At 35.1% G+C, this 23,785-nt stretch overlaps 1 protein-coding gene and 1 non-coding gene across 2 annotated transcripts; both read right to left on the bottom strand.

Annotated features, from left to right (window-relative positions):
• Positions 1 to 8,522: 8,522 nt before the first annotated feature.
• LOC122111218 (olfactory receptor 2J3-like) lies at positions 8,523 to 9,467 on the bottom strand. Its single transcript, XM_042683943.1, has one exon. The coding sequence runs from the start codon at positions 9,465 to 9,467 to the stop codon at positions 8,523 to 8,525; it is 945 nt and encodes a 314-aa protein (XP_042539877.1).
• Positions 9,468 to 11,394: 1,927 nt separating this feature from the next.
• LOC122111566 lies at positions 11,395 to 11,501 on the bottom strand. Its single transcript, XR_006148017.1, has one exon. It is a non-coding gene; the product is annotated as a U6 spliceosomal RNA (small nuclear RNA).
• Between the last annotated feature and the right edge of the window lie 12,284 nt (positions 11,502 to 23,785).

Here is a 23,785-nt window from a genome sequence, read left to right as displayed (position 1 = left end):
TTTGATGGGCAGCAGATTATTCATGTAGTTTAATGACAAAATGAAAAGGAATTGTTTTGACAGACGAATAATCTGTTGGACTCTAACTAGTCACCACAGCTATGTGGAGATAAACCAACTTTTTGTGTCTACTGATGTTATGCTTTCAAAAAGATATATCACCAAAGTGATATTTATGCCCCCAATACACAGTCTATTTTTTTGTGACAGTCCTGGGGCTTGAACTCAGGGTCTAGGCACTGTTCCTGAGCTTCTTTTGCTCAAGGCTAGCTCTCTACCACTGAGCCACAGTGCCACTTCTGGCCTTTTCTGTTAATGTGGTACTGAAAAATCAAACCTAGGGCTTCATGCATGAAGCCCTACCACTAAGCCACATTCCCAGCCCCATAGTCTATTTATTATAATAAAAAATATCAGCCAAATTCAAACTGAGAAAAGAAACAGCTTACCTATAATCTACAAAAACTCAAGATCTGGAAAGGCAGTGAGGACTGAAGCATTGACTGGTCCAGGATAAATGAGGCCCAAAAGACAAAGTACTAAATGTGTAATCCCACAGCTGAAAAAAAAAAAAGCTATTGCAAATTATTTAGACCATTGGAGAAATCTGAATATTGTCCTCAAGTTGATTTACCTAAGTTTTTTAAACTATCCATAGATTATGTGAAGTACTATCCTGGTTCTTTAAAAAGAAATACTAACTTAGCCAATGGTAAAAAGTATTGCATCTCCACTTCCTCTCAAATGGTCCAGAAATAGAGATAGATGATATGTAGGTAGACAGATTGTAGAGACACATATTGACAGATTAGATCGATAGAGATAAATAGATGGATAATAGATGAACAGCTAGATAAAAAATAGATAGATGGATGGATATATAGATAGACAGATAAAACTTTTCAAGGATAATATTTATTGAAGCTAAGACTTGAAGTGTAAATGTGTGTTTTTGCACTTTTTATTTTTTTATATTTTGCAAGTCTGCGATTTTCCCCCACAATAAAATGCTACAAAAGAAAGTCCAAAATAATTTTATATTTCATTTAAATATTTTTATTTTTACAGAAAAATTGTCTATTAAGTGCAATTCCTTCCCTCTAGTGTGAAATCTGAGTAAATGACTATTGAAGAAACACTAAAAGTGGCTAGAGAAGACAATAAACAAAGCGTTTTTCTTAACAAATCAGTATCCTCTGTTTTCTTTTCATAATTTTCAAATTGTTATTACTTATATGATGATAAAAGCATAATAATTGCAATTCCTATATTGTGACATATAGACTTAAATACTCTAAGAAAAACATCAAATTTAGTGAGTTCAAGTTGTTTTTGCAAGGTGAAAACACTTAGCCTTAAACAGATGTCCTAGTCGAAAGAAACTTGATTTGCATTGTTTACTTGCTCTCACAGAAAAATATTTTTTTTCTACCTGAAAAATAAACTGTAGAGAAAGACTAACAAAAGACACATAGCCACATGCATAGTAACTTGCAACTAATAATGGTATGGAAAATGGGAATCTGAATAAGAACATTTGAAATTCTTCCTAAAGGATGAGGGAATATAAATACATTTAAAAATAAAATAAATTCAGTGAGAGAAAATAGGACATAAAGCTGTGTGAGAGAGGACAAGCAAGAGAAGGTAATGATAATATTAGGGAGGTGCATAAATCACAGGACTGAGAAAGCTAAACACAGGCCCTGAAGGTAATTTCTACATGATAGATTTTTCTCTAGAACAATAACCGCAGCACTGAAATTCTAAGCATAAATCTTAATTACTATACATTTTAGTCTTATGTTTGGAGAAGAAATAAGACTGTTTATTGAATCCATAAACATTATCACTTTAATGTGTTGTGCACAGCGTGTTTTCTGTTTGGTTAGAAATAAATCGTATTTCACAAAGAGTTATGATTTGTAGGTGACTCCTTTTCTCTTTTATGTGTTTAATTTTTCATCTGGGCTTTGTCTTGTAGTTAATGGGTGACAATGCATAGTAACCCAGCATTTCAATGTTCTCTTTTCTCTTTGAATTATCTGCCCACTCCAGCATTGCTACATTCTTTGACTCTAGTTCCTTATGGAACCAATGTATTCTATGATGCTACACTAAGGCATGAGAAGAAAGAAATAAAAATAGAGCCACCTATTGTTTCCTGTTTTGGGGTTCTTTTAGTTGTTCAATTCTATAAATGCAGCTCTTGTAAAAGATGTCAGAATAGCTAATTGATTGTATTTCAGTATAAAAAATTGGGAACATTCTGATGAAAACAATACATTATGAGAGGTATGGATCAAAGAGTTACAACTCCTCCTTTCATGCAGATATAATTTTCAACTTCTACAGACAATTGTTTCCATGACTTAGTATATTGTGTACAACAAAGTATAAACTGTGAGTTATCTTTATTGAATCTTTAGTAGTCTTATAAAAGGAGATTAGAAAGGGATAAGAGATAAGGGGGAAATACCAGAAGCAATAAAGAAGGAACTTGGAATTTGTGGTTTAATTTTCTTCTTACATAAAGTATGGAAAATAATGCTTATCAAAGTTGTTTTGGGAGGCTGTGGATAATTTTACCTCTTTAGGGTAATAAAAGAACATTGTGAGGAGAAAGTAGTGGCTTATTTTTAACTTTTTTCATCATTAAGCAATATTTTCTGTTCTTGGCCCTATTACTTCTTCAATATTCTTACCTTGTATTTAGGCAGTAGTTATGTCTGCAATTACTGTTTGTTCTTTCTCCTATCTATTCCTCACCTGTGCGGATGACTTCATCACTGGGGTTGATCTTATTAGAGTCACCAATATAAATGGCTAATTGATCACATCAAGTTAATAAAGTTTAATCTGAAAGTTGAATCTGAATCTGTGATTGTCATCTCTAAAGAAGAGGTGTGAGTCTTAAAAGTGGTTAGCCCAAAGGAGAGATTCATCAGAGCATTTAGCTTATCAGGGGATGGACTCTTTAGGGCCAAAGGGGCCTTCATGGAAACTAAAAAGTATATGACTTGATTTCCTTGACGAGGTAATTTGTAAAGTAAATCCCAAAGTGTTGAATAATGATGCCATGTAAGGCGTTGTTTTAATTAGAACTCTTTCTCAGAAATGTGGTCAGCAGCCACACCAACATAACAGTATTTGAATTTCAATCATCACTGAGCAAAATGCTTTAGGCTATGATTACCAGGCACAGAGTGAATTGACTTGAGATACCTGAATGTTTCTTCTTAAGTTTTTATTAAGAGCTAAACTTGGAATAAGTTGCTAATGAGAAAAAGTATAAAGTTTTTTAAAAAAATTGAACTTCTTTTTTGGGGTGTGTGTAGACTGATTCTGGGTCTTGAAACTCAGGGTCTGGGTTTGTCCTTAAACTTTGGTACTTAAGACTGGCACTCTACCGCTTGAGTCATAGCTTCACTTCTGGCTTTTTGCTTCTTAATTGGTGATAAAAGAGTCTGGTGGATTTTCCTGGCAGGCCTGACTTCATCGGTGATTCTTAAATCTTAGCCTCCTGAGTAGCTAGTAATATAGGCATGAGCCACTAGTACCTAGCTTAAACTGTATATGTTTGCTTGGTTAATTTGAGTTCTTTAATTATGTCTACCTGATATGCCTAAAATCAGGCTAAATTCAGCTCTTCAATTATGAAGAAAATACTTTAAAGACTGTTCAAAATTTGCTTAGAAATTAACTATCAAATCTTCAAAATATTTTAACAAAATTTTAATATTTTCAAAACATTTTATGTATTTTTTATATTTTTCAAGACATCAAGATATATTACTAAGGGAAGTTGATATTGATAGTCTATATACAATAATTGTCTTGACTTTATAAAGGATTTTGTTATTTCAGCTAGTAGATTGATTTTTTTAAAATTTTTTATTGAAAAGGTCATGAGCAGGGGGTTACAGTTACATAAGGAAGGTAATGAGTACATTTGTTTTTAAATACTTTTACCCCATCCCTCATTTTCTCCCACTTACCCCTTTCTACTCCCTTACCCCCAAGTTGTAAAGTTCATTTCCAACATAGCTTCAAGTGAATATCAATGTCGCATTAGTTCCTCCTTTGTCTTGCTGTTTCTGTGGTTCTATTTCCCTTCCACAGATTGAAAAAATTTATATACAGCACAAAGAGTTGTAAATAAAACAGAAAAAAAGAAATAACTACATGCAGTATATAATACAAATCTCTTGTTTCCCATTCTTGGAGTTCATGTTGATACACTTCATTATATGTGGTCCTATGCACTTAGCAATTGGGTTATTGAAATCCCATTAAGAATATCATAAAGCCAGGTGCCGTTGGCTCACGCCTGTAATCCTAGTTACTTAGGAGGCTGAGATCTGAGGATCGTGGTTCAAAGCTGGCCCAGGCAGGAAAGTCCATGAGACTCATCTCCAATAAACCACTCAGAAAACCGAAGTGGCACAGTCACTCAAGTGGTAAAGCACTAGCCTTGAGCTGAATAGCTGAGGGATGGTATTCAGGCCCAGAGTTCAAGCCCCATGACCGACAAAAAGAAAAAAAAATATCATAGACTTATTCTAACCAAGATAAACCATTTAACCCACTTTTCTTTGGGTCTAGCTTACTTTGCTTAATATAATTTTTTCCAAATCTTTCCATGAATAGGGCCATGCCATTCTTTCTGATGGAAGCATAAAACTCCATTGCATGTATATACCACATCTTCTTGGTCCATTCATAGTAGGTTTTACCAGAGAAAGTCTTGGTAGGGAAAATCATATTAAGTTAAAATAGAATTACACATAAAATTTAACTCTTTAGAGAGTGCTCTGGTACTTTCTGTGCAACAGAAATAACAGTAAATTGTCTTCAGCTTCCATAGTCTTCTTTGCTATAAAAACTCAATGTATCAATGTTTTTACCTTCCTTGTGTAAGAAAGAATTTGTGGTCTTTACCTGCATGTAGAATAATGACTTTTAGAGGTTGGAAGAATGAGAGAGTGAGTGGACAAAAATTGTGCAGGTGATCAGTGTACATTATATATGTGTGTGTTAAAATGTCCCACTAAACCCCAATAATTTGTGTCATTAATACATGTTAATGTAAAAGTAAAGAAAGTAATTGAAACTTCAATATGAAACAAATGTAAAAATTCTTCACTGAGCTGAGAGCATAGCCATTCCATGCATTTTAGCTGTTAGTACCATTAGGGTAAATTTTAATTAAAGACTGATACTTGTGAAATCATACATTACTTTTGATAATGTTTACTTTAGACTTGAAAGTATTTAAAATAAAAAACAACCTTTTTACCCCTCATCACTTATAATCATTTAGAATAATCAACTGTAAGGGTTTTCATTTTTGTATTTATTTCCAGAACTCAGCACACATGTCACAGATATGGTCCATGTAATCTTCATCTACTACTCTGTGATTCAACACTTAGCCCAAAGAGAACCACTTACTATGAACTAGTTTACATTGTTCTGGTAAAATTTTAACATGTCTGATAAGCAATTATTCAACAATGGCTGCACAAAAATATTGTGCCTTCCAGACATTGTATTATCTAATGTCCCTTCGATGACATTTCCAGTTTGATGTTCACTTGTTCACTTATTCTCATGGTCATTTCAAAGTTACAAATTGTGTCCACTTCACAGACACTCAGTTTCTTCATAAGAGATTAAAAACATAATAGAGGATTAAAACAACAACAACAACAACCTGACCCATTGTAACAATGAGATGTACAAGCTACTATGTTGAAGACGAACTTAACAACTTGGTGGAGGAGGAGGAATTGAGGAGGTGGGAAGGATAGGGATGGGTAGGGGAAAAGCAAAGGAGGAAGTAACAATGCTCAATAGGAAATGTACTCATTACCTTACTCATGTAACTGTAACATCTCCGTATAGTATTTTTTTTTACAATAAAAACATATATAAAAAACAAGCCTGTATCATAGCATTAAAATCTGTGTTCCTCCAACTATCCTTGCATAGAGTTGGCTCTCCTGGTGATTTTTGGCATATTATATTAGTGTATTTTCCAGAGAAAGTGGGATCTTTTCTTACTTTCATCTTAGATTTACAGCTCCCCGTGCAAACATACACGCAGGGGGTCATGCTTTCATTACTAGATGTGGGATTCCCCACAGACTCCATCCCTTCAATATTGTGGCCCCATAACCTACTTTTACCTAGATTTGCTATCAGTGCTTTCCTGGGAGTCAGTAGAATGAAATGAATCTTATTTAACTGTCACTACCTATGGGAAAAGTGCTATCTACAAAACTCTGCCTTGCTGACAAGGTATACTCACACACATTATTCTCACATTGGAATTCTACCCTACCGTGTGGATAATAAGGCACTTGAAGCTTTTGTGTTCCCAACTACCATTGTCTTTGAGCTGCTCATTTTCATCTTCCATATAGGTGATTTTCATGTACTGACATTATACCTGATGCGAAAAAATAACACCATCAACATTTGTATTTCCATAAATTGTATCTCTCCTATGCTACCACAAGGTAGATGGCCATTGGATTGTAGAATAATATAGTAAAATATGCAGTTTTAAATTACAGATTTCTCTCTTACTAGTAAGCCTTTATTGCTATAACCAGTGCAGATTTCTTGTTGATTTCCCCCAAGCCCAACTCCAGTGATTCTTCATCACCCATTGACCATGGGGGCTATGTTTTTTTCAGAGATGGGAATGACTGGAACTTACAAGTCCCTGTCTTTAATCTAGACTCTAGATATTTTTGCTTTGGTTATATTCCAAGACCTGGAAAAGGACACCTATCAGGATTATGCCCAACCATAATAATTAGTAGAAAAAAAAAAAAAACACACCGCCACCACCACCACCACCAAAAACCCTAAATACTTTCCCTTAAAATTCCCAGGTAGGTGAGGATTCCTGCTTCTTGCTTTTCTATTGAAACTATCTGGAACACCCTGGTCAATGCTATACGGTGTGGAAGTGAAATATATAGGTTACAACCTCTGGAGAGATGCAACTAAGAGAGAAAATCTGGGCAGAATGTGATCCTGTACTTATAAAACAGCAAGAGAGCAAAGAAGAAAGTTTAGGGACAACACACAGGCCCTGGGTTCAAGTCTCATGACTGGCATCAAAAAAAAAGAAAAGAAAAGAGGATTAAGATAGCTGAAATATGTTACTAACTAGCCAATCAAAGCAAATTAAATCCATTATCATTTTTTTGATTTCACTGACCAGCCCAAATTCTTGGAATGTTCTCATAAGCAACTTTAATTTCTTACCATTGTGCCCAGTGACAAATTAATACATATACAGTAATTCCTCAATCTTATCTTGCCCTTGTTCTGTTCAGACAAAAGATGTGTTATATTCATGTATCTTAGCAAGAATCAAGCAATCTGAGAAAGAGAAAATGTCCAAAAATGACATTGCTAATAAAATAATTGAAACATAAGTTCATGAAAAGCAGGATGAACAGAGATGTACTTTGAATAGGTATTTGTTTACAATATTCAATGTGACAAGTTACATAGACCCACTGGTTAAATTATTTATATAATTTTATTACTTAAAACTTTATTTCTTCACCAAAGGAATTAACATATATGCTTGTACAATATAATAGACTACATCATTCATCCTATTTACCATTTGTGTCTATTATGATATTTTGGACTAACTTTAAGGTCTGCTTGATGGGAAAAAAGCCTTTATGCTAAGTCTTTCCAATATCTTCCTCTTTCTCTATGGAGGTTCATAAATTAGTATATAAATTTATACTGAAAAGAGTCAAAGAATATTATATATTTTCAAGTGGTTTTAATAAAATCTTTTCCTAATGATACATCCCCCCCATAGATCCTGATATATGTTAACACTTCATTCCATGGAATTTCAGAAATATTTAAGAATTAAATAGTAATAAAACATTGATTCTTAAGCAATATTTCAAGATTATTGATAAAAGAAACAACAATTTCAAGTCTCAACTAATTTTGTTAATTTGTTAACCAAAACGTAAATCTTAAAAAAGCAGAGATATCTCAAAAAAGCAGAGCTATTTTCTTCTAGGTTGCACCAGACTTTGTACAACAGTTGAAGAATGTGGTCATGTCGCATTCTTTTTTTTTTTTTTTTTTTTTAAATTTTATTTTATTTTACTTGAGAACATACTGTACAGAGGGGTTACAATTACATGGGCAGGATAATGCATACATTTCTTACCAAGCATTGCAGCCTCCTCCTTTGTTTACCCTTCACCTCCCTTCCCAGCCTCCCCCCACCCTCCCACCCAATCATACCCCCCCCCCCACTGACATTGTAAAGCTGGTTTTGACATGACATTTTGTACTTCTCATTGTTGCAACAGGTCCACCTGAATCCTTAAACGACTTGTTTGTCCCCATCTCCTCCACATGTTATACTGACATCAAATATAGTGAAAGCGGGGGTTACACTGTGGGGGAGGGACATACAAAGCAACAAAGAAATAATCTTATAAATGCGTTAGAAACACATGTCATATCGCATTCTTATACCCTATTAACCTCCTTACTGCCCCTCTCACATCTTTGTTTCTGAGGGTGTAGATGAGAGGGTTGAGGCTAGGTGTAACAACTGTGTAAAACAGGGCAATGAACTTGCCTTTGTCTTGGGAGTTTTCAGTTGGAGGCTGGAGATAGATACACATGACTGGAATAAAAAAGAGAGACACCACCATGAGATGGGCTCCACATGTCCCAAACACTTTCTGAAGTCCAGTGCTTGATTGCATCCTCAGTACAGCCCGGGCAATGGCACCATAGGAAGTCAGAATGAGGAGGAGAGGTACGACGACAAAAACCGAGCTCATGACCATGAGAGTCAGCTCATTCACGTGGGTATCGATACATGATAATTGTAGCAATGCTGGGACTTCACAGAAGAAGTTATCCACTTGATGATGGCCACACAAGGGCACCCAGAAGGTAAAGGAAGAATGCAGTGCTGATGCAGCAAAGCCACTTACCCAGGAGGACAGAGCCAGCAAGTGGCAGAAGCGAGGGTTCATGAGGACAGTGTAATGCAAGGGTTTGCACACAGCTGCATAGCGGTCGTAGGACATCACCACCAGCAGCACACACTCTGTGCTTCCCAGAGCAAGGACAAAGTAGAGCTGAATCATGCAGCCAGTATAAGAAATGGTCTTGTCTGGGCCCTGGAGATTGAACAGCAACTGGGGGATGGAGCTGGTGGTGTAGCAGAGATCCAGAGCAGAGAGGTTTGAGAGGAAGAAGTACATGGGAGTGTGGAGATGAGTGTCTAGACATGATAGGAGGATAATGAACAAGTTGCCTATTAGTGTCGTCAAGTAGAAGATTAAGATGACCACAAAGAGACCTATTTCCAGCTGAGGCCATTTTGAAAATCCCAGTAGAATAAAATAGCCTTCAGAAGTAGCATTTTTTCCAACATCATTCATCATCTTCTGTATCTGAAGAAAGGATCACTTAACTTCAAAAAGCTGTCCATAATTGTCAAACACTGATCATCTGGTTTTTGTTTTTTAAGTATACCACTTTGAAATGCAATTCTGTGTGTGTCAGAAGGCAGTAAAATTTTTGTCATTTTTTTGTTTCATTCATGTTTGCTCTCTGTAGATATAATATGTAACTTTCCTTTCGCTTTTAATTTGTTTTTAAATAGCATTTCATGCTAACATATACACATATACATCAATTTATCAAGTTCCATTATATGAGCAAAAGCTGATAATTACAGAATGATAAAGACCACAGAACTCATTGATGCAAAGCTTCCAGTGTTAAATGAAATTAATGCTAATGATGGAAGACAGTGATTATTACAGAATGTAAGAAAAAGGAGGAGGCAGGCAAGAGAAGACAAGGAATTTTCGACACAGGAAAGAAAAGAGAACTAACATTGTGGTTCCCAGAGTTGAAAGAGTATATATCACAGAGCTTAGAGACCTAGACAATAGGAATTAAAGAACTATACCATAAAATTCCCTATTCTTTCACAATTTTATTTTATTTTATTTTTTGGGTCTGGTCGTGGGGCCTGAACTCTGGGCCTGGGTGCTGTCCCTCAGCTCTTCAGCTCAAGGCTAGCGCTCTACCACTTGAGCCACAGCACCACTTCTGGCTTTTTTCTTTTTTGCTTATGTGGTGCTGAGAAATTGAACCCAGGGCCTCAGGCATGCAAGGCAAGTGCTCTACCACTGAGCCACCTTCCCAGCCACCTTTCACAATTTTAAATAGTAATTGAACAGTGTTAACCCTTCCCTCAAAATTTACTCATTACTTGATTTATATAACTCTAACTTCTTTGTACTTCACTTTTACCATAACGATAAAATCATATATATATATATGTATACATATATATGTTGAGATATTACTTAAATTCTGAGCCAGAATTTATAGTTTGTATACTTCAGGTTTTATGTGACTTATAATGGAGATTTTAACTAAATATTAATTAATACTAAATCAATTAAACATATGCAAACCTTTGTATAAAGTTCAATGACAGATTTACCTTTTAGATTTTCTTTTGTTAAAAAAAAAGTAAAGAAGAAATTCAAATGTGCACTGACACTATGACTTTCAATTGCCCATTTTCTCTTGTACGTTTTTAATCTTCCATGGGAAAGGTAAAAATCTTTCATTAGTCTTTCGATGTGATATAGTACTTCACTATTTAAATATCAGTAAGTGGATTTGTCATGCAAATTATTCTCGCCTCCTGCCACAGCTTCATTTTTGTTATATTCTGGTAAAATCCAGGAAAGATGAAAATAATCACAGCACACCAACCTTCTGTATTTGTGGTTATTTTTAAGAGTCAAAAATTGTATTTTTGCCTCTTAAAGAAGATATAAGGGCAGGCTAAGACACAAGGGACTGTCTACAAACAAACAACTTCAATGGTAGTGTATACTTTCTCTGATGAAGCATAGTTTTCTTCCCTTTTTGAGCTGCCTGTTTTAAATTTTAGTTTAGTTTTATTGTCAAGGTGATGTACAAAGGGGTTACAGTTGCATGAGTCAAACATTGTTACCCCCTCCTTCAGTTTTCTTGCACTTTCCCTCCTCCCAGACTCCCCCCCAAGTTGTAGAGTTCATTCCCAACATAGTGTCTTGTGAGTATTGCTGTTGCATTGGTTCACCCTTTGTTCTTTGTCTCACCATTTTGTTGTTCCCCTATCCTTCCCCAAATCAGAGAAACATATATACAAGACACAGGGTACCAAAATCAAAAACAATGACAAGGGGGGAAAAAAGAAAAAGAAATAACTTCACACAGTACATTGAAACGAAACGAAACAAAACAAAAACAAAAACCCTCTTGTTTCCATATCTTGGAATTTCAATTAGCATCATTTCATTAAAAAAAATGGAATGCTTCACGAATTTGCATGTCATCCTTGCGCAGGGGCCATGCTAATCTTCTCTGTATCGTTCCAATTTTAGTGTATGTGCTGCTGAAGTGAGCACTGCTTGATTATATTAGTTTAAAACAAGTGGCAGTGTGATACTTCATCTGTTATATGATTTGTTTTCTAGCATTCTCTTATTTATAAAAAAGAGATGGGAAATAAGTTAGCAAAAATAAATGAATAAATACCCTATGTAGAAAAAAAATGAAGCTTTGATTTTCTCCTTGGTAGAAAAATGAAAATGAAAACATTATTAGATGTACTTCTCTCTACTTTTAAATCACATTATTAGGTGTACTTCTCTCTACTTTGAAATCAACCACTACAGGGCAAATAAATGGCTTAACCCTTACTTATAGTTCCATAGTATCATAATAAGACAGTTTTCTAATTTTTACTATATTCATTTCGAATGGGATTATTATAATTTTAATTACTAGTAATACTTTTATACACATACAGAATACAGTGCAATGTCGTGTGGTGTCTTGATATATGTATACACTGTGAAACAACTATTTCAAGATAACTAACATCATCACTTTGCATACTTAATTTTTATAATGATAATATTAAAAATCTGCTCTTTGAGTGATATGAAGTACAGGAGTTGAGTGTGTGGTGTTGATACTGACCTTCCACTTTGTCCACATTCTCTGTTGTTTTCTCCTCTGTCTATGACCCCAGCATATTTAAGTGTGTGAGTTCTCTGCTTGTCATGCAACCTGAGAACATCAGGCTAGTTGCTTTCTTATGCCATTTTGGTTAATGTAATAAATCTTGCTGTGAAGAGAAAAATCATCATTGTCAGAGACGAAGGAAGCCTGAGTTTGTCCCAAAGATTGCTTTTAGCAGAACGTGGAACACTTTAGGGTATAAAAGGCTCCAGGGGTTACATCCAATATCCCAGAGCAAGTTGGACCTTTATAAAAACACAGAAAATAATAGGCCTTTTTATTTTTTTGGACTGGGGTTTTGGGACAATAAATCCCACAGTTACAATTAATGCCTTTCAAGGAGCTGTCCGTGGCTCAACCTTCCCACAAAACTCTTCACCGACAGACGTTCAGTGTGATGTCATCTTCCCACTGATGTGAGGATTTTGTCACCATGGCAGGAAGAGCTGTATGCTGGGTGTTGTATTAATGGTGAAAGGCATGAGTTGTACCAAATCGTTTCATTTTCTGCCTCAATTCTACATTAGGCTAAGGTTTGAATGCTGGATTGCCTATTAATGGTCTACAAAGTAGAAAACTTAGAATACATAATGACTGCATTGCATATGATTTCCCCATTTGGGAGTCATTTATGATACAATTAGCACTTACATTTCTGTTTTTTAATTGTTAAAGGTTTGTGGTTTTTTTGTTTTTTGCTTTTTTGCTGGTGGTGGGGCTTGAACTCAGCGTGTGGGCACTTTCCTTGAGCTCTTTTGCTCAAGGCTAGCATTCTATCACTTTGAGTCATAGCTCCAGTTCTTTTTTTTTAATATTTTATTTTTTTTGTGAACATACTGTACAGAGGGGTTACAATTACATGGGCAGGATACTGGGTACATTTCTTATCAAGCATTGCAGCCTCCTCCTTTGTTTACCCTTCACATCCCTTCCCAGCCTCCCCCCCACCCCCCACCCAATCCTCTCCCCCTCTCCACCCCCCACCCCCCGCGCCAATATTGTGAAGCTCGTTTTCGACATGACAACTTGTACTTCTCATTGTTGCAACAGGTGCACCTGTATCCTTAAACGACTTGTTTTTCCCCATCTCCTTCACAAGTTATACTGACATCAAATATAGTGAAAGCAGGGGTTATACTGTGGGGGAGGAACATACAAAGCAACAAAGAAATAATCTTATAAATGCATTAGAAACAAATTCATGAAAGAAAAAACATTAAAATACATATCTAAGGGTTCATTTTCCTAACATCACATTATCTGACCTTTTCCGCTTGACTCATACCTATACTAGATATTGCAAATAAGAGAAACCATGGGACCTATGTTTCTTTGGGCCTGGCTTACTTCACTTAATATCATTTTTTCCAAGTCTTTCCATTTCCTAACAAATGGGGCAATGCCATTCTTTCTGATGGAGACATAGAATTCCATTGTGTATATATACTACATATTCTTGATCCATTCATCTACTGAGGGGCATCTGGGTTGGTTCCATATCTTAGCTATGGTAAATAATGCTGCAATAAACATAGCTGTGCTGGTAGCTTTAGTGTGGTCTTTTTTGTAAACATTTGGGTAAATGCCCAAAAGTGGGATTGCTGGGTCATAGGGGAGCTCTATGTGAAGTCTTTTGAGGAACCTCCATACTGCTTTCCAAAGTGGTTGAACAAGTTTACATTCCCACCAACAATGAAGTAAGATTCCCTTCTGTCCACATTCCTTCCAGCATCTGTTGTTGTTACAGTTCTTGATTTTTGCCATTCTAACTGGAGTGAGGTGGTATCTCAATGTTGTTTTGATTTGCATTTCTTTTATGGCTAGGGAGGTTGAGCATTTCTTCATGTGTCTATTGGCCATCCTTCTTTCTTCTTCAGACAAGTTTCTCTTTAAGTCTTTCGCCCACTTATTTATTGGGCAGTTGTTTCTTTGAGGATTTGTTGTTGGGGGATTTAATTTTTGGAGTTCCAAGTATATTTTAGATATGAGACCCTTGTCTATTGTATGGCTAGTGAAGATCTTCTCCCAATCCGTGGGCTTTCTATTGATCTTGCTGGCTATGTCCTTTGACATGCAGAAGCTCTGCAACTTCATGCAATCCCATTTGTCCAACCTTTCTTTGATTTGTTGTGTTTCCTGGTCTCTATTCAGAAAATTTCTGCCTGAGCCAAGGAGACCTAGGGTTTCTCCTATTCCATCCTGTAATGTTTTCAGAGTGGCTGCTTTGACTCCGAGGTCTTTGATCCATTTGGAGTTGATTCTGGTGCAGGGTGATATATAAGGATCTAGCTTTAGTTTTCTACATGTAGTTAACCAATTTTGCCAGCACCATTTACTGAAGAGGCTGTCTTTCTTCCATTCTATTTTTTTAGCTCCCTTATCGAAGATTAGATATCTATAGGTCTGTAGGTTCATTTCTGGGTTTTCAATTCTATTCCACTGGGCCTGAGGTCTGTTCTTATGCCAATACCAAGCTGTTTTGATTACTAACAGCTCCACTTCTTGTTTTCTGGTGGTTCATTGGAGATAAGAGTCTCAAGGTAACAATGCTTGATAAGAAATGTACTCGTTATCTTGCCTGCCCGAGTAATTGTAACTCCTCAGTAGGGTATTCTTACAATAAAAAAAAAAAAAGAGTCACATGGACTTCCCTGCCTAGGCTGGCTTCAAACCACAATCCTCAGATCTCAGTCTCCTGAGTAGCTGGGATTACACGCATGAACCACTGGTATCTGGTTTTTAATTGTTAAAAGTATTTTTGATAGAGGCATCAACTCTATTAAGACAGAAATATTTTTGTAAAAAATGATGTTTTCCTTTACTGCAATAATAAAATCTCAATATGTAGATAATATTTTAATATCTTATTATTTTCTTTCATTTTTACATTCTTTTTACAAGGTTTTATGTCCAACTAAAAGCCTTTCTATATAAAAATGGAAGGTGCTCTTTGAAAGATGACCTATATCAATTGAAAATTCCTAATTACCTTTTAAATTTAAGTACAAGTTTATTACTGAAAGACTTGTTTGATAGCCTAACATAGAATCTGTCCTGGACAATGTACTCTGAGAAGAATATGGGTTTTGTTGTGCATGGATGGTGTGTGATGCACATGATCGATAAATCCATATATTCTAAAGTATAGTTCAAATCCAGTGTTCCTTTATTGATTTCCTATTGGGAGGATTTGTGTCTGTGGAAAGTAGGGTATTGAGCTGTGGTCAGTCTCTCTTTTAATATCTATTAATATTTTCTTTAAGTGATATTCCATGTATTTACAATTGAAATGTCCCTTTGGTGAACTGATACCTAAGCTCTTCATGCAAACATACTTAAAATTGAAATATTCCTTTAGTGAGTTGATATGTTAGTCATTGTATAGTGACCAAGTCTTTTCACCTTCATATTTTGTCTTTTCTAAGGTCTCACTGGATATTTTGTGTTACGTGTAGCTATCCTTGCTCTTTTTGGTTTCTGTTTGTATTGGATATCTTTTTAAAAAATATTTTATTTGAAATCTATGTGTTCCTTTAAAGCCTCTTCTAGGTTTCTTCTAGGCAGCCTACAGTTAGCTATTTCAACTATCTATGCAATCATTCTATGTATTTTGATTGGAGTACTGAATCTATAATATCTAATATAACTTTTTTGAACTCTTAAGGTCTGAGCTCAGGGCTTCCTGCTTGCTTGAAGAATGGTAGATACTCTACCACTTGAGTCATGTTCCTAGTTCTTTGTTGTTTCAGTTACTTTTTGGATAGAATCTTCTCTTTTGCCAAGGACTGGCCTTAGATTGCTATATTTTCCCTTCGCCTTCCCATGTAGATGTCTTTACAGACATGAGTCAATGTACTCAGCCTTTCTAAAGTAATCATTCATAGATAAGGTCTCACTACTGGTGTTTTGTTGTTTCTTGTTTTGTAGTTCCTCTATTCCTTTTTTTTTTTTTTGCCAGTCCTGGGGCCTGGCACAGTCCCTGAGATCTTTTGTTCAAGGCTAGTACTCTACCACTTGAGCCATAGCAACACCTCCAATATTTTCTGTGATTAATTAGAGATGAGAGTCTCACAGACTTTCCTGCTTGGGCTGGCTTTGAACGGCCATCCTCAGATTTCAGCCTCTTGTGTTGCTAGGATTACAGGCATGAACCATTGGTGCTTGGCTTTCCTCTGTTCCTTTCTATCTCTCTTACTGTTTTCTCTTATAATTTGATGCATTTTGTGTAGATATACTTTGATCTTTTTCTTTTAATATTAATTTGTTTCAAACGTCTCTTTTCTAGTTACAATATGACTTGTATAAAGTATCTTCTGGTTATACTATTTTAATTAAGATCACAGTAAGATGACTTTGATCACAGTCAAGTCTCTATAGTTTTACTTCTTTCCTTGCCCTCACATTGTTAAGCCAATACATTTTTTGTGTCTTATTTATTTCCCTTTAAAAAACTTTATACCAGCATTGAGTTTATGTATTTTTATTAAAATATTACAGAAATCTGGTTATGACTATGTCCTTGCTGTTATTGGTAAGTTTTACATTGTTAAATGGTGAGTTTTTATGTTGGTAGTATCCATTCATTTCTCATTGAAGAAATCAGTTTATGATTTCATATAAAGCCTATCCAATAGTGAGAAAAATTCTCACTATTTGCAAAATACTTTATCTCTCTTCTATTTTTTTTGTCAGTGGTAGGGCTTGAACTCAGGGTCTAGGCACTGTCCCTGTCTTTTGCTCAAGGCTAGCTCTCTACCACTTTAGGCCCAGCCCCACTTTCTGGCTTTTTGAATGGTTAATTGGAGATAAGTGTTTCACAGGGACTTATCTGCTTGAGCTGGCTTTGAACCATGATCCTCAGATCTCAGCCTCTTTAGTAACTAGGATTACATGCATGAGCCTGGATTTCTCGCTTCTAGTTTTAAAGGATAGCTTTACCAGGTACAATATTCCTGTTTTTTGTTGTTTAGTACAAGAGATTGAACTCAAAAGACACTGTACTGTTAGACAAATTCATTTTGTGGGGATAGATCATCTCCATTTAGTCCTTACAGTCTCTTGATGGGACACCTGGTAATCTCTACAAGTAGGTTGAGTTTGATGCCTGATTTCTGGTTTGTTTGGGCCATTGATCAGGTGATGAGGTTGGCTGGACTTGCTTTCTTTGTTCCTTGATGGTCTAAGACTATTTGATAGATCTAAAATCATGTGAATCTCCTTGCTGTGTTCTGCAATTGCCTCATCAGGGATTATAACTGTCTGCTGTTCCTGGTAGGCAGTGATCCTGGATGAACTCCAGAGGACAAGGCTGTAGGCTGGGTGCCATAATCATGTGATTGGATGGCTTCTCAAGCTAAGTTTTATGAAAGTCATCAGAAACTAAAAAGCAATATGGCAAGTGATTGGTACCATTTTGTGTATTTTGTAAGTCTTCTGAGGGAAGTTGTCAGTGGTCCCCAAATACCATGCTAGACTTATATATAAGTCTATATGATAATCCAGAATGTGACAAAGTCCATTTAAGGCATTCAGCGATTTACCCCACCCATGATTACTTAATTCCCAAATAAACTTAGCTACTTCCACAAAATATTGAAACGCACAGCTCCAGCTTCTGATTCAAAGAATGCAGAAGTGTTCTTAAAAACATTGAACCTGTAGTGATAGATAGTTCTTTGCCAGAAAAGGAAATTCAGTAGTTTAAAAATATGAGTGAAATGAGAGATTTACCACCCAAGGAGTCCAGCAAATCTGAACAAGTAGAATATCAAATAATATATTTGAAGTAGAACAATGAGATTTTGAGTCAGGGAAAAAATAAAAACTTCATTTAAGAAAATGTATCAGGGGCTAAGAAGGTGGTTCAGTGGTAGAATACTTGCCTTGCATGCATGAGGCCCTGGGGTCAATTCCTCAGCATCACATAAGCACAAAAAGCTGGAAGTGGCACTGTGGCTCAAGTGATAGAATGCTAGCCTTGAGCTGAAGAGCTGAGGGACAGCACCCAGGCCCAGAGTTCAGGCCCCACAACCAACAAAAAATATGTATCAGATAAAATATGAAAAATAATACAATGTATATGTATACAGATAATATGTATATACACACAAGACTGTATATACATGTGCAACATACTATAAGCATTGATCCAAAAAAAGAAGTTATTAACTTACAGCATCTGTGGATCAGGAGTCTAGAACTTTTTAAAAAATTATATTTTTATTACCTTTAAGTACTTGTACAACCCCACCCCACAATTTTCCTAGTTTCACAGGATATACATTGAATTTTATGACTGCGTTCTCCCAGTTTGTGTCTTCCTTGGTCTACCTTCCTCTTCTTGATCTCCCTCCATCTCAAATACTAGACGTCTGATATTCATTCTTTTGGATCCTGAGTTGCTTTTTCTAAGTAAATTACACCATTTGAATTTACTTCTGCATATACTTCAGCTAATATATTTGTGCACATTAGCATATGATTCTGGTGTGTTTACTTGTATATTTAGAGATTACATCTTGCTTCCACAAATGAGAGAGAACCTGCATTCTTTTGTCCTTCTGTGCTGGACTTACTTTACTTAATTTTTTCATGTCCATCCAATTTTTCCTAATGGATGAGTAAAATTCCATTGTGTATGTATACCACATTTTCTTTTTTATTGTAAGGGTGATGTACAGAGAGGTTGTAGTTACGTAAGTAAGGTAGTGAGTACATTTCTTGTCAAACATTGTTACCACCCCCTTCATTTTCTCCCATTTTCCCTCTCCTCAACTCCCCCTCCTAAGTTGTAAAGTTCATTTCCAACATAGTGTCTTGTGAGTATCACTGTTGCATTGATTCATCCTTTGTCCTTTGTCTTACCATTTTGTTATTCCCCTCCTCTTCCCCAAATTAAATAAACGTATATATATATATATATATATATATATATATATATATGACACAGGGTAGCAAAATCAAAAACAGTGACAACAGGGGATAAACCAAAGGGAAAAAATGAAAGAAAAAAGAAATAACTTCACACAATACATTAAAACAAAAACAAAACAAATACTCTTGTTTCCATATCTTGGAGTTCATTTTGATTAACATCATTTTATATGGTCATATGTACATAGCTAGTGAGCTATTGTGATCCTCTTCTAAGAGTATCCTAGACATAATACTAATTATTGTAAATAAGGGAAACCATGGAGCTTATGTTTCTTCGGGTCTGGCTTACTTCATTTAATATGATTTTTTCCCCAAGTCTTTCCATTTCCTTATGAATGGGGGGATGTCATTCTTTCTGATGGAAGCATAGAATTACATTGTGTATATATGCCACATTTTCTCTATCCATTCATATACTGATATTTATCATATCTGAACTATGGTAAATATGGCAAATAATTAACATAGTTGTGCTGGTAACTTTAGTGTGGCCTTGTTTGTGATCATTTGAGTAAATGTCCAGGAGTGGGATTGCTGGATCATAAGAAAATTTCATACTGCTTTCCAGACTGGTTGGACCAATTTACGTTCCCACCAACAGTGAAGTAGCATTCCTTTCTGGCCACATCCCCACCAGTATCTACTATTTATTTTCTTTTTAAAATTTTTTATACTTTTTTAAAATGTAAAATACTGTATAGAGGGGTTGCAGTTACAGGAGCAAGGTAATAAGAACATTTCCTATCAAGCATTGTTACCTCCTCCTTTGTTTTACTATTTATTTTCTTGATAACACCCTTTCTAACTGGAGTGAGATGGAATCTCAATGTGATATACTACATTTTCTTGATCCATTCATCAATTGAAAGGCATCTGGGCTGTTGCCATGCTTTGGATGTAGTGAATAGTGCATCAATGAACATGGTTGTGCAAGTGGCTTTACTCTATCCTGACTTGTAATCCTTTGGACAAATGCTCGAGATGATATCACTGGATCATAGGGCAGTGCCATGTTAAGTTCTTGAGGAAATCTTCAAACAGCTTTCCCGAGCAGTTTAATACGTTCTGGCTACAGTACAAGGTTAGTCTATCATGTAAGTGCAATGATCATGGTGAGTACATTTTAAAAATTCTCAGTATTCAGTTTTACACATATTTTCAATAATGTTCCCCTTGTAAAAATGTTCTATTTTAGTAAATAATTTACATGGTCACCTAGATTGTGTCGTGAAAGATGCTTACTCTGGTAAGCAGAATAATTATATGCTGAAGATCACTGTGTCCATTGTTCTGGAATGCATCACAGGAAAATGCCCATTTTAAGGCCTATTTCTCAGAGGTGCCTACTAACTCTTTCTCCTCTTTCTCAATTTAAAGGAATAAATGATGATACTGATTTCATTGAAAAATTCAAGAATTAAAAGTTGATCTTTATATTGGAGTGATGACCCACTGTTCGATTGTGTTCTGAATGCTGTTTACCAAAAAAACATGGAATAAGATATGTACATTACCCTGTACAACAAATAGCTCCTCATTATCTCTTTTCATCCCAGAGATATCACCCTAGAGATCTCACGATGAAATAGTATAAACACTGGAAACTTTTAAATGGCTATATTGAGCATGGGAATAAAACATATTTAAACAGCTCTACTATTCCAGTGTATAACAGAAACCCTGGGGATATAGTGAAAATGAGTTCATTACTATTAGTCACTGTATATAGGCTGTAAAGTAATGAGATCCCTAGAGATTGCCTTCCTTGTTAGAAAAAAAATTGAGTACTTAAAACATTTCCCTAACTACTTCTTTGGCTTTACAAAAAATGTTCTATATCTGGATCTGTAAAGATTATTCGTATTCATTCAGGGAGATTACATGATCAAATGGAACAAAGCTTTAATACTGCAAAAAATAGTGAGGGTGGCTATCAATACACAAATTCCTAATGCTACTGTCTTTCTTCTCTCCTTCTTAAGGGAATAACCATCATAAAGAAATGTAAAGCAACTACTCATGGAATTAAGGAGAAAAGATTTTTCACATAGAGGACAGGAAAAAAGAATAAGTTGTCAAAATTCAAAGTGATTTTCAATTGATTTGGATAAGCAATTACCAGATTATTTAAAAAATATATATGTTTTCTGTCTTCTACATATAAAATGATGCATTTTTAAGGTAAAAGAAAGGGGAAAACAAATTCACTTTTGAACAAATTTGGGTTCAAAGCCATTGTTTTGAGAGTGCCAAACTTACAGACTTCAGTGAGAATATGCAGTCAAGTAATCTCATAGGAACTAGTCAGAATTTTATTAGTAGAATTTAATTTTACGTAAAAACTGCTGATGTAGCAGTTTATAAAACATTTCAGTTACTTTTCTCTCCATGATGTAACAACAATACTATTATTTCAACATTTTAAATATCTGTCGTGAGAAAGTAGTGCAGTGATGTGTTCAATTTTCTGTTTAGGTTGATTAGAAAATAAACCTGAAGGTATAAAGATACAAATAGTTCCAGGTACAAGAATTATAGGAGATTTCAAAATCCCACTCTAATCAGCAAAGTGATCATATAGACAAAAACTTAACAAAGGTATTTCAGAATTAAATTGAACAGAGAAAATAGTCTAAGGAGGAATCTACATAACAGCACATCTCACAGATGAGGGATATACAAATATCTCAGCAGCTCAGGGGACTTTTCCCAAAATAGACCACATTTTAGGCTATAAAGTACATTTTAACAAATACCAAAAATATGCAGGAAATATTTTTATATATTAACAATAATGGAATATATCTGGGAACACATAGCAAAAGAAGCTATAAAACATAGAAATATGTAATATTAAAATGGAACCAACCCAGATGCCCCTCAGTAGATGAATGGATCAAGAAAATGTGGTATATATACACAATGGAATTCTATGCCTCCATCAGAAAGAATGACATTACCTCATTTGTTAGGAAATGGAAAGACTTGGAAAAAATTATTTTAAGTGAAGTAAGCCAGGCCCAAAGAAACTTAGGTCCCATGGTTTCCCTTATTTGCAATAACTAGTATATGTCTGAGTCAAGCAAAAAAGGTCAGATAAGTTGGTGTTAGTGAAATGAACCCTAAGATATGTATTCAAATGTTTTTTTTCTTTCATGCGATTGTTTCTAACATATTTATAAGATGATTTCTTTGTTGCTTTGTATGTCCCTCCCCCATGGTATAACCCCTGCTTTCACTGTATTTGATGTTGGTATAATTTGTGGAGGGGAAGGGAAAAACAAATCGTTTAAATAGGGATACAGGTTGCAACAATGAGATGTACAAGTCCTTATGTGGAAAAACGAACTTTACAACTTTGGTGGGGGGTGGGAGGAGGATTGGATGGGAGGTAGGGGGGAAGGATGGGAAGGGATGGGAAGGGGAAACAAAGGAGGAGGCTACAATGCTTGATAAGAAATGTACTCATTATCTTGCCCTTATAATTGTACCCCCTCTGTACAGTATTTTCACAATTAAAAAAATTTCAAAAAAAATGTACTTTTGACCATTGGAAAAAAAACAGAGGGAAAAATGAACAACATCCAGGAATCAAGTGAAAAAAAATAAATAGCAGAGCTTGTGGGATACAGTGAAGGCAATCATAGGATGGAAGTTAATAGCTGTAAGTGCCTGATTTTTTTTAAAAAAATCTGATATATATCAAATAAATAACATACTGATGCACATCAGCATCTTAGAAAAAAATCAACCAAAAATCAAAAAGAACAGAAGAAAAGGCATAATAATAACCAGAAAAGAAATTAACAAAAGAACCATGCAAAAGACCAATGAAACAGAGAAGGGTCTTCAAAATGATAAAGTTGGAAGACCCTTAGTCAAACTAACCAAATGTAAAAGAGAGTTGATGCAAATTATTAAGGTTAGAAATGGGACATGAGATATTATGATAGACACCAGTGAAATGCAGAGAACATTAGGAAATCTTTTCAAAAATTATGCTCTAATGGATACAATCTAGGAGAAATGGATACATTTCTATACACAAATTTAATCAGAGGGATACAAAATCCTACTTTGATATAAAACGAGAAATACAATTGAATCATTACGTGATTCTTCCAATTAGAAAAACACCCATAGGACAGGACACCAGCACTAAGTTGGTTTTTTGTTTGTTCTTTTTTTAGCAGATCTTCAAGGAAGAACTAACATGATTGTTCCTCAAACAATTCCACAAAATAGAAAGAAATGCAGAGCTTCCACATTCATTCTATGAAAACAGTAATACCTTGATAGAAAAATAAAGACACATAAAACATCCATGATAGACCCACATCCTTAGTAAATTTAGATACAAAACTCAATAAAATGCTTTGAAGCCAAATTGAACAACATATTTAAAAGATTAATATAAAGATTAATCATCACACACATGATTAATATTTTTTACACCAGTAATGCAAGGATTGTTCAACATATAAATATCAATAAATACAACCTATCATATAAATACAATCCAGGACAAAATCATATCATCATTTCAATAGATGCAGAATCTAATGTTTTTTCATGAACAAAACTCTGAAGAAACTAAGAGTAAGTTACTTAACATAAAAAAGTCTATGTATGATAAATCTATAGCCATTTTTACAAGTAAAGAAAATAAGGGTAATAGAGGCTTGAATATAACAAAAGTACATTAGATGCATGTATGAAAATAATATAA

The sequence above is a fragment of the Dipodomys spectabilis genome, unplaced genomic scaffold (genome assembly GCF_019054845.1).
Source record: "Dipodomys spectabilis isolate Male_0828 unplaced genomic scaffold, ASM1905484v1 ptg000085l, whole genome shotgun sequence".
NCBI classification, from domain to species: domain Eukaryota; kingdom Metazoa; phylum Chordata; class Mammalia; order Rodentia; family Heteromyidae; genus Dipodomys; species Dipodomys spectabilis.
This window is presented reverse-complemented; position numbering and strand designations above follow the sequence as displayed.